Source organism: Halichoeres trimaculatus, unplaced genomic scaffold, assembly GCF_033239565.1.
Source record: "Halichoeres trimaculatus isolate MK-OKI-2021-1 unplaced genomic scaffold, fHalTri1.1 fHalTri1_scaffold_18, whole genome shotgun sequence".
NCBI lineage: Eukaryota > Metazoa > Chordata > Actinopteri > Labriformes > Labridae > Halichoeres > Halichoeres trimaculatus.
In genome coordinates, this window is record NW_027437196.1 from 9,109,201 (window position 1) to 9,121,561 (window position 12,361).

The 12,361-nt window shown below is 40.2% G+C and overlaps 1 protein-coding gene across 5 annotated transcripts in view; it reads right to left on the bottom strand.

The window, feature by feature from the left end:
* smarcd3b (SWI/SNF related BAF chromatin remodeling complex subunit D3b) overlaps positions 1 to 12,361 on the bottom strand; it is a 50,680-nt gene that overhangs the window by 19,358 nt on the left and 18,961 nt on the right. For 3 of the 5 annotated variants that reach the window (XM_074693524.1, XM_074693525.1, XM_074693526.1), the window contains exons 2-3: positions 4,818 to 5,038; positions 942 to 1,031 (exon numbers count right to left, since the gene is read on the bottom strand). In XM_074693524.1, coding sequence (XP_074549625.1) covers positions 942 to 1,031; positions 4,818 to 5,038 — 311 coding nt within the window. The remainder of the gene's footprint in view (positions 1 to 941; positions 1,032 to 4,817; positions 5,039 to 12,361) is intronic. The other 2 variants (XM_074693527.1, XM_074693528.1) reach the window with 1 other exon arrangement.

Consider the following 12,361-nt stretch of genomic DNA (forward strand, 5'->3'; position numbering starts at 1 on the left):
AGATTGTGTTAGCTTACAAAAGAGGCAAGTTAGCTTTTTCCCACCTGTCTCCAGTTTTTGTGCTAAGCAAGGTTAAACCTAGCTGATGGTTTCCTAAGATCATTTTGAGACTTTTAGTCTTTTCCCTAAATTTTGAACACCCCTTATTAGTAAAAGATCATTTCAGGTAGTGGCGAGATTTCTATGCTTGCTCATCTGATTTTTATTTGATTTTAAACTTGGGGCAACAGATGGACAAACATCTTTAGCGAAGGATTTTTTTTTACAGCAAAACTACTATACATAGATAAATGTTTAAATAAGTAAATAAAAAAATCTACAACAGTACAGGTAATAGTTCTTTTCAATTAAATGGAGCCAGACATCGTGATCATCAGATCATCTCTGGTGAGTGTGAAGCTCACTTTTCTCTCCATCGTCTCATGCTTTACTCTTTATAGTCGCACTGCCAACCCTAGTTTCAAGGTAAAAACTGTTTTTGTATATATTTTTGTTTGTACCGGGCTATTCTTCTCCAGTGTAGAGAAATCTCCTGTCACAGCACACTGCACGGTCCGTGAAGCAGTGTGTTACATCAGCATGCCAAATACTAAAAACAAGCCTGCTGCAAGGAGAATTGAAAACGATCCGGGGGTGCATTGCAAAGGAAAAATACAAACCTGCATCACAACAATTCGCCATTTCAAAGGGTTTTATGGGAGTTTGGGGTTATACTTTACTTTATTTTGCTGTTCTAGCTTAAAAAAATATTCTCATCATGCCATGCTCCAGTCCAAAGCATGCACAGCTACAGTTAAGAGGGGTCGAGTTCTAAGCCTGGATGTAAAGTTGCTCAAAAACATCTCATTCAGGGATTTCTGGGCTCAGATGAAAAGGCTAAAAAAGGCCAAGAGTCATCAAACGTAAGAAAAAAATGGACATGCAGCATAATAAACTCCTACTTTGATCCGAGCGTGGGATCTGATTGGGGCTCTCTCATGTCCATCTGCCTCGCCGGCATCTCATTGGCTCCGGGGAATCCGACGGGCTTCCTAAGAATTGGTAAGGATTCGAAGGTTGTCCGATTAGAGTTGTGGCGAGACACACACTCAGAGGCAGCAAGAACCAAGTCAGAGGGGAAACACCTGGTGGGTCTGGTTGTCTTTATGTGTTGGATGTGTGGTAAGTTCAGGGTCTGTTAGTCTGTGCAAAATCCAAAACTCAGACAAGGGCAGGCACTGTGATGGGAGTGTGTCTGTGTCCATGCACGCACTAAAGTGCAGCCGAGGAGGAGCCGGAGGGCGACCTGCTCGTTTGAGGGACACGCTCATTCAACAAAGTATCTCGGTGAACCAAAACAACCATGCTTCACACACACAGACAGACAACACAGTGACGATGAGCTTGATGTCGACTCTGGGAAGGTAAACAAGCAGCGTGTAGCATTAATGAGGTGTGCGATTAATAAAATGGTTTTAACATGTAACCACTCGAGATGCAGTGTGTGATCTCTGCTGTCAGAGCCCTCAGTGGGCACCATCTGTCTTTGAGTTTAGTGCGGCACAGTCTTCTGTAAACACATACATCAGAGGAAACATATGACACGTGTATTAATGTCATTTCTAAGGAAGCGTCTTGTATCGCCGTGCAAAATAAACTTGACTTAAATCCTATTTTTAGACGCAGCTGTGTGTAGGTTGGCGTGAGCGTATCTGGGACCATAAGGTCTCAATGACACTGCAAACACAGGTGGCCTAACCTCAGCTGGCAGCCGCGTGGGGTCTGATCTGGATGGAGTAGAGCGCCGAGGCGGAGCATCAAACTTGTGTGCCAGAGGACACAAACTCCTCTCAAAGAGAGACACCTAGACACCCGGGTCACCCTGCACCATCGATCAGAGCCTCCGCAGTCAGCCGGGCCGCTCGGGGGGTTGAGGCTCGGACATGGAACAACATTTCCCCTGACCTGTTCGACAAGCCTGCTTAATTGTAAGTGGATCAATCGTGCTGCAGATACTGAGAGAATGAGACAGAGAGCGACAGAGGTCTACTGAGTGTGCATATTGATCCTCTTTTTAATGACCATACCTGCCACACTCGCCTCCTAATAGACATCCATCCACTTTATATGTGTGTGATACTGCTGCTCAGACCTCGATGGCAGACAATAGAAGGGTGAGAATGAGCCAAAGCTGGTCTACGGACAGCAGGAGATAATTAGCCGCACATAAAAGTTCATGGTGCAAACCGGACCATGAAGACTTGAAGAGCAAACAGGGGGAGGAATGAGGGATAAGGATGAAGACGTGGAGCAGTGGGATAAAAGTCTGAAAAAGTTGAAATGAAAGCCAAGCAGACACACAAAGGTTGTGATTTCATTTCAATTTTTTTATTAGCAGATAACCTTGAAGATACTATTTTTTATCTCATCACTATTTTGACATTTTAACTTTTTAAGTTTAACTGTTTAAATGCATATTTCATTGCTTTGGGTGCACATACGTCCCTACTGTTTTGATTTTCTTTTTCAACCATTGTAAAACATCTGAACTGTGTTTTATTTGCATGAAAAGGGGATTTTTTTTTCTGGAGCTTCTTTTCTTTTCTCTCTTACCATGTTAGCAGCTTCGCAAAGCAAAGTTTTTGGTTCATCAGCAACTTTGAATAAAATATCCCTAAAAGTGGTTTCATGGATTGCTTTTAAATCCCCCATCGGAAAGATCGAAATAATGCTATTAATGAGTTGAACATTTGTTAATAACTCTGGCAGCTTGTTTGTGGCGCCCCCTTGTGGTAGATGACGGTCAAGAGTAGTTAACACGAGTGGCATCCTCAAGTTTTAAAATATGAAGCCAAGGCAGAAGAATTAAAAGCTGCAGTTCCTCAAGTGTCCACCTGAGGGAGCATTGGAACTCACATTGACACCCATTCAAAAAAGTTGATGTTCAGGGCAAGAATAAACAGGTTAACAATCTGGTTACATTTTTTTAAGCCAGAGAAGCTAATTTTTATAACTTATTAAAAACAAATGTTATTAAAACTGCAGATTTCGACGTATTAAGGGCGGATCCGACTTGCTTCAACTCTGACTCTTTGCTTCAAGCTAGCTCAGTTCCAAGTTGGGTTGACTCAGCATTTCTGATGTGGCAGCCACCAATGATAGTCTTTTCAGAAACAAGCTGGTTACGTCACAGAGACTGAGTCTATGTATTATACAGTCAATGGGTTAACATAGTGAGTCTATCATTTTGAGACAAGCTAGTGTTAGCATTTAGCTGAAAACACAACTTTGCTAAGCAGAACCATCTAGCTGCTAGCCAATATGGCTGTTTACTTGGGTTAAGGTCTTTGCACACCGAGTCTGTTTTTTTGGATGCGTCACGAACAGACACCTTGCATACTGTCTCTGATCCGTTTATTTTGTACTATTTGCAAAAACTCGCAGTACAAGAAAAATGGAATCATCAAGCAATTGATCCTGAGCAGCGGCTATCAGTATGTGCAGCATGCACATGCACAGCCACACAGACACACCATTGCATTCACACACACACACACACACGTCTTTTTTTTCTTCTTTTTCATACATACACAAGTCTTAATTCATCATCTAAACATCGCCCAAAATGTGTTGAAAAATATGTCAGAAGATGTGAAAACGTGATGTTGCAAGTAGCCTACAGTGTCTCTGAATGGTCGAACTACCCAGGAAACGAGCCGGGCAGATGAACCTGTTCCGAAAAAAATAATGATGGACAAAAGTTTCTGATCAAGTGTGCAAGCATGATTGACATAACATGGGATCAAAATTTTTTTTTAGTTTCGGACAAAAAAACGGACTCAGTGTGCAAAGGCCTTTACTCTATACATCACTTCAAGGATTGTTGGTTAATTGAAGGTCCTGAGGGGTGATGTAGGAGGTTATACTAATAAGAATCCTGACAGGGTGAGCAAGAACTGGGGACTTTCATTGTTCCCCTCCTCTCATGTTTTGTTTACCACAGTGTTTACAAATTTAGAATACTGACAGACATTGAAGTTTTCGCCACAGTTTTAACAGGAAGAGTTTAAGTGTGCATGGATATTGATTTGAAACATTGTGTGTGACTCAGTTGACCCTACCGTTGCTTTTCCGTTGAGAAATAATCATCATTGCTCTAGATTTTTGAATAGGGATGGGTACCTTTCACATTTGAAACGATACGGTACCGATGCCTGGTACCTGGCAATCAGTATCAGTACTCATCGATACCAGTTTTCAACACTTTTGTGTGTCTATATGGTCATAAATATTCATTTCTTTAATAATAAAATCTCAAAGTAAAGATTGGCTGATTGACTTTTTCTACCTTGTTACAGGAGTTTGTTCTGATTCTTTTCATTTTTGGACATTTAACTTTCATTTTTTATGCAAGTTGTTTTAATGCATGAAAACCAATGCTAAAATGACCTTGAGTTTAAAATTAGAAACACTGTGACTAAAATCTGATCTTGTTTGAGGAAAAAAAGCACTTAATAAACTGGCACAGGCTTTCATGTTACTTCCAGCTTTGTGTGCTTGGTACAGTTGTTGCCAAAGAAAATATTTTGGTTTGATGCCCGGCTTTTACTACACTGTCTGCACATGATTCATGACCGTTTCCATGTTTGGTTTTAAAGATTGAAGCCAATTTTAGCTTAATGTGAGTTTTTTATTTCTTCCAGACTTGCTAATTTAAAAGTATTGCCACAGCCTTTGTAGTCTGCATGATGTCAACTTGTTCGCACAAAAACAGACACAGAATGCAGGCCATGCAGTGTTGAGCAAGGAGTTAAAGGTGGACTGGGTTTCGGACTCACTTTCTGGCCCGGTTCTGGACGGCCTGCTGTTGCTGCTGCTGCTGTTGTTGCTGCTGCTGCTGCTGGACCTGCTGGGAAGGGGCCGGTCTCTTGCGGCTGGGCTCCATCACCGGGGTGGGCAGGCCGGGCCGCACCGCAGGGCTGCCTCCGTATGGGGGACCGGGGGGGCCCATGGGAGCTCCCTGGTGGGGCATCCTCGCTCCAGACGGCATACCAGGACGCTGGGAAGGGAAAGGAAGAGGAACGGATGGGTCATGCATACGAAAAAAAAAAACTCTCCGCTGAGTCTTCTGCTGAATTATAATCACAAATCAGAGCTTCTAAAAATAAAACAAAGGAAACATCAGATCAGTTAAAACTTTTATGTGTTCCCTTTTGATAGTTTTGAGCTGGATTTTTGGAAAAGTTTTGTAAACAGTCTTATTTTTCTTGGCAAAATATTGAAGGAAGCAGACACACAAAGAGCGCTACACCAGCCCTCATGTTTTCATCCTTTAAAAGTAAAAAGTTGGGGTCTGATCTGGTGTAAAAAACAGAGATTTCTCAACAGCAGAAACTAAAATGAAAATCAAACAACAGATAAACTAGCGGACATGAAACACATGAAGCAACCCTCTGACGTATATTTACACACTTTCTTTGTTTTAACTCTTCTGTTTTTGTTGACATTAGGGAACAACTTGAAATTCAGAGCACAAACTTTGAGCCCTGAACACGAGCAACCTGGCCTACACATTTCTCCCTCCTGTTCTATTTTCCTCGCCTTTTGACAAACATCAGCTTTGACAGCTGGGAAACAGACAGCTTGAAGATCTCTGCTGCATGCAGACTTTGTCACACCCACACACTTCTCCTAAACAATGCAAACAGTGTCAGAGTCCGCGGTCCCACACTCCCATCTTGACGCCTGGGAACAACTGGGGAAGTCTCACCTGTGCCTGTCACTCCCATGGCAGCAGCTGCCTCACGCCTCACTCTATTGTCTGAGAGCGAGCTGAGGTTTGTGTAGCTGAAATCTGAAATACATCCTTTGGCTTCACCTCTCTGTTTGCAATGATTCCCAGTTGGAGGTAAAACATATCGTCACAGAATAATCTCTAAGTATAGGAGTCGGTGGTGGAGAAAAGACCGAAATCCTTTAAATCAAGAAAAAACAAAAATATGCCATAAAAGAAGCAGAATACATACAGAAGGCTCCAGTTTCTGTTGTTAATGTCATATTCATAATGACACATTTTTTTTTAACAATATTTTCCCTCACAAATAAGACTCTGGAATTATGGCCAGAGGTGAAAATAACAAATAACTTTTTGGTTTTCAACATTGATATGCATCGTATGTCCATTTTGTATGTTAGTGGTAAAATATGTTCTGACTGTTTAATAAATGGACATAATCTCTGTGATGTCAATGGTCTGTTTCTGAAACAGAGTTTTGAAGCTAAAAGTGTGGCACGGCCATATTGGAAATGGGCTTTGAATCTCCGAGCTAACAGCTATAGGCCACCTGTCTAACTAAGCTGAGCTGTGCTTCTGATTGGACGAACTCACATTCTTTATATCTTCTGAACTGCTAGGTTAGAGATCAGTTCCACCCTGTACAGTATGTGTCGTCAGCGACATTAGCTATTCATACAGAAAACATTTTTTGTACCAGGCTGTAAACACTAACAAGTGGAAATTAGTTTTGGTTGGACAAATAAAATGTAAAACAGCGCTGTATTATTAGTGTCTATTGGATAAAGTACTCAGTTGAAGAACTTAAACTTATTTGGATTCAAACATCAATGATTTAAATTGTGTTAAACAGATTTTTCTTGGTTGATATTTTTTTTGAATATACGATTTTGAATCTTGTGTACCCCCTAGAATGCCCTCGCGTACCCCCAGGGGTACACGTACCCCCATTTGAGAACCACTGATATAGCTTATGGTGGCAGAAGTCCCTTGAATACCTATAGGTTTAATGATTGAGATCAATTTTTGGAGACTGTTAACACTCAAGACCATGAATTTTGTAATACACAGACATAGTCTATGTGATGTCACTGGTTTGTTTCTGAAAAGGATAGCGTGTCATCGAAGCAGTAAAAAAAAAAAAAAAAAAAAAAAAGGACCCCCCCAGTGTCAAACAATAAAAAACAAATTGCTTTTTGAGTTGTTGTGTATGTGGTTTCTGGTACTTATGGTGCGGCTTCAAGTGGACACTCAAGGAACTGCAGCTTTGAGCACTTCCTCATCAGCTTTATTTCTCTTGGCCTCAGGTTGCTGCTTGCTTAAAAATAGCTTAAGTAGCTCGCTTTAGAGCTTTAATTTACATTACTTAAAAAAAAAAAAAAAAAACTTACGGCCCTGGCTTTGCTTGTTTCATCAGTTTCAATACAAAGTAAATCTAAGGTACAGATAAAAAGCCATACCTTGAAATAAATTTGGTGTAAATTGAACCACATTTTCCCAAATAATACCAAACTAATGATGTCCCTACTTCTCTTTCCCTGTGTATTATTCACCAGAGCATTCATATCTTGTTGTTTGACACAGCCCTGACTTCGCAAACCCAAATATTTTAGCTGCCACCTTGCAAAAGAATGAAATGTGGTTTTTCAAACCAGCACAAAAAGTGCCTGCTGTATTTTGTAACAGATGAATAAATGCTGAAAAGAGAAGGACATACGAAGGATACAAATTAGGGAGTTTCATAACGGCATGTTTGCTCACGTTTTTTCGTTCATTTCACAATGTTTATCAAGGCTGAATGTACACAGATTGGACCTTAAAAGTAAGAAAGCAATGGAAAAAAACACAAAGAACAAACAAAGACGAGGACAATAAACAGCAGGAGGCAGAAAAAGGAGAGTAGATATGAGATGTGGAAGTATGTATACAGAATGTCGGCGTTTGTTGGGATAAGACTGACGTGTTTTGTGCCCTTTGAAATGGTGACCAAGCACAGATCCTGCGATAAGACGCCTGAGCAGCCGCTGCTGTCACTCCGGCTGAGTTTGTCCGAAGAGGGGGGAGGGGATGTTGGGGTAAGGGCAACTGAGAAGGCTCTCCAAACGGGGGAGGATAAGACAACATATGGTGGGGGGCCTCCTGCGCGAATGTTATCACCTTGCGGAGCTTTAAAAGACCCCTTCTCTTCCTGTCTTCCTCCTACATAAGCTGGACAATAAAACCCTAACAGCCAGACGGACTTCTGTTACAACCGTCTGTCTGGAGAATCTGAGCTTGTCAGATAACAGACGCAGAAAGAAAAACAGAGCTGGGTAATGTTTTAGATGAGTTTCCCCTAAATCCATACACACACTCACACACAGACACACAATGAGTGATACTCTATAATCTGACCTGCTGAACTGACTCCAACACTCTGCCCGCAGCTCTGCCAGCCAGCCAGCAATCGAATCTGCCATGTGGATGGATATCTGAGAAGTGTGTTGGCATCTCTGGAGGGATTTGAAGAGGCCAAACTTAACCCACACTGTGCTAAACATATGAGTCTGTGGGTTGTAACATGGAGGGTCCGTTTAAAAGGCTTCGATTGGAGCACTGAATCTATTAAATACTAAGGATGAGGTACTTTGAGTAGAGTGGGAATCATTTTTGGGAGCTTTTAACTTCACCTCTGTTATTAATGACGAAGTTATGCAAGGCACAAGGAAAAAACAAGGTTATACACCCAAGTACACACCCACACCTCAATCTAATATAGGCTTGTAAATACTTCAGTAGCACTTTGTTTTGTTTTGTTTTTGACTGTCGGGTGTCTCAGACTACTGGATTTAGCATTAATCTGCCAAAACCTTAAAGAGGGGGTATTCTGCTTTCCCATATTTAAACATCGACATAAAGCCACAATTCTGGATGTTCAAGCTGAGCATGTGCCGTTTGTTTAAACAGCTACATGTCCATTTGTTGTAGAAATCCCTGAATCTGTCTGTAAACTCATGTCACCATGTAAGAATCTCTTAACTGGATCATGACACGTTGGAGAAGCGGGCCTCAAACACTAAGGTCTACCCATATTTTTGCCCCAACAAACCTCAGGAGGTCTGGCCAGTCAGATGGAAGGGGGTTTGCAGTACAGGGGAGCCTTAAAGAGACAGTAGCTAAAACAAACATTTCAGAAACATTTCAACAAGAGTTTTCTGAAACACAACTTTGAAATGAGATAAGTAAATTTGCCCTTTAAATCATGTAAATCTACTACAGGGAACACCAGGAAGCTTAAATAATATCTTTAATTATATCAATTTAAAAGAGCTACTGGGGGGTGCTTCATGTTAATTCTGCTATGGTGTATTCAAACATAAACCAGTGTATATTTCAACTTCATTAATCAAGAAGAGATCCATCTGAAAACAGTCCTGGCTAAGTTCATTGTGTCAAATAAGCCATGTTATTATCAAACTGTTGTATATTTATGAAATGCAAAAATGACAACATGATATATCATGTATCAGCCATCAGTCGCTCTCTAATTATCAGCATCAACTAATGAAAAAACTGATATTGGTTGACCTCTAATTTAGACCACAGGCTTAAGATGACATGAAGTGACTATTTCTTAGATCGTTGACTTGGATTAGTTCAGTTTATTTCTCTTCACTGAATTTATTTTTTATGTTTTATTACAATACAATTCAGATTCACAGTGTTGTAACTTGGTAAACTAAAATAAATGATACTTGAGGATACTGGATTCTTTGGTGATATCCCATATGCTGATATTTTACAACTCATTTAGCTGATACAGATATTTTTTACAGCACACCTAATAACAGAGATCATCAACTCTCTTCTATATTGGAAGTAGCATTCAGTATTATGAGTTCTCTTATCTTCCAGTGCAAAAACAAGATCAATCATGCATATGAAAAACTGCATCTTTATTTATGCCAATTATATTCATTTATTTATTTATAATATTATTATTTTTTAAAGAAACATTTTCCTTCCTATTCAAATATAAAAAATTAAGTCTCACTCTTTGACAGTACATGTGCCTAAATTAGTTGGCTACATGCACCACTTTACAGACTGATGCTTATGTTCAAATGTAGCTTAAAACAGGGGCCAAATGTGTGTCTACTTAATCTGCATTGTGCAAATAAGATCAATCATGCATATAAAAAAAACTGCATCTTCATTAATGCCAATTATATTTTTTTTAATCTAATTTTTATTTTTTAATTTATTTATTCATTTATTCTTTTATGATATTTATTTTTATTTAAGTAATATTTTCTGTCCTATTTTAATTAAAAAAATTAAGTCTCGCTCTTTGACAGTACATGTGCCTAAATTAGTTGGCTACATGCACCACTTTACAGACTGATGCTTATGTTCAAATTTAGATCAAAACAGGAGCCAAATGTGTGTCTACTTAATCTGCATTGTGCAAACAAAATAACCAAAATTGCAAAAGAAATTATCTTGCTTCAGTCCTTCAGAATCAGAACATAAGCACAATTCTATGAGCTATAAACAATGTGTAGCAGAGATAGGGATAGGTACCTTTCACATTTGAAACGATACGGTACCGATTCCAGGTACTTGACAATCGGTACTGGTACTCAACGGTACCAATTTTCAGTACTTTTGTGTGTTTATGCAGTGAAAAATATCAATTTGTTTAATAATAAAATGTTAATTCTTTTCAATTTTACATATTTATTCTTCAATATATAACCTTGAAATGCTGTGTTCATGTCCAGCATGGAAAATCCCCTACTCTTCCACTCCCTCACAGTCACAAGAATGCATTTAGGTACCTAAACATGGTACCTTTTGATTTTACATGAATCAGTACCCGGTACTTTTGACAGAATTCAGTTGGTACCTGTAAAAGTACCTGATTCAGTACCTATCCCTAAGCAGAGAGGTGGTGAGCAAACTAAAAAATACAAAACATATTGGCAGCAGCTTCAGTTTATTGCACCAAAGTCAGGCACTTATTTAAGTACTTAAGTACCATTAGTTTATTATATTGGCAGATATCGGCAGGTTGGCTTTTATCAATATTTCATTTTAATCCACTATCGGCCGATACCAATAACGTGCGGATAATATTGTGCATCCCGATGAAGAATATGCCTCAGTCTTCTTTTAGATTTAAAAACATGAAATAGCATCACCTCTTTGACTTTCAGGTGATTCTCTAATTAATTATAGGATGAATACCCCAAATCCCTTTGAGTTCAGGCTTTTTGGATGGAAAGCGTAAAGACTTTCAGGGAAATAGTCTAATAGCAGACCAAGAATTTCTTTCTAAATGAAGGTGCACCAATCTATTAGCCTATGAATCGCCAGAGATGCTATACAACCTGCAATTAAAACTCACATTGGTGGGTCAGAGCTTTACAATCTGTCATGAACCTCAAGGACGCATGTTATTTATCTGAAGGTTTGGGGTTTTATACCCTGCGATTCACACACCCGTTTAATAAAGATAAATCTCATTTGTGAGTCTCACGTTTTAATTTTTGATTTCATGAGCTTCAACAGCAGCTTTTCTCTCAAAAAGCAGAGCCCCTGTTACTCTGGCGGCAGAGAACAAATGTTGGACAGCATTCAGAGCGACTACTTCTTTGGTAAAAAAGTGAATTCAAAAGGAAATGAACATGGCAAGGTCTGCGCATAACCCAGAGTAACCGGAACATTGTGTTTCTCAACGACAAGTGGCTGCAGAATTTAATGCTTTGGGCACGGCAGACAAAATTTCTTTCACCCCTTTATGTGTGTGGTGCGGAGGCTGGGAGGGTGCAGATGTTTGAGAACGTGTGCGAATGAAACCTAAACTATCTGCAGGGATGGAAAACAGGGTGGACTGAGATTTTGGAGCAAAGGTGAAGTTTACATTCTCACACAAGCAGTTCTGACAAAGTTAATGTGACGTATGATGTTTTTCAGATTATCAGAGTTTCCCACGAAGGGCGCTGGAAGACTGGAAGGCACTGACCTCCACACACACACACACACACACATAATACACACATTAACACTGAGGGGAGTAGGGAGGTGAGGCAGATAATGAGGGAGAAAGACGAAGAGGAGATTTCAGTCGAGCTTTTAGCCCACCCAGAACCAAATCTCAGCCAATTCTCTCCCCCACAACACACACGCTCATTCAGGAACACTGTGACCTTCGCTAACCACAACAACGTTCCCATACACCGTGTTTATAAATGCATCTTTTCATGTATGTTTCCCTGTGTTTAAAACATGCCTGGCTTCAGAGGAAAGGAAAACGTCATCCTTTGCCACAAGCTCACAAACTGCGCCGAAACGTCCCCGTCTCCCATAAATATTTCTCCCTTCTGCTTTACACACAACCAGGAACCTGCCGCAAGTATTAAAACAAGACTTTTCCATCTTGAAATGTGGGGGGAGAGTCAGAGGAGGATGAGGGAGAGGGAAGCTAAGCAGGGGGAAATATTTGGCTAGAAGCAGCCAGAGCCTCATCAAGGTTAATTGGTCTGTTGAGAGGACACACTCATCTGGCTCATCAATCACCAGCTCCATTGTTTCCGTAAGTCTGTC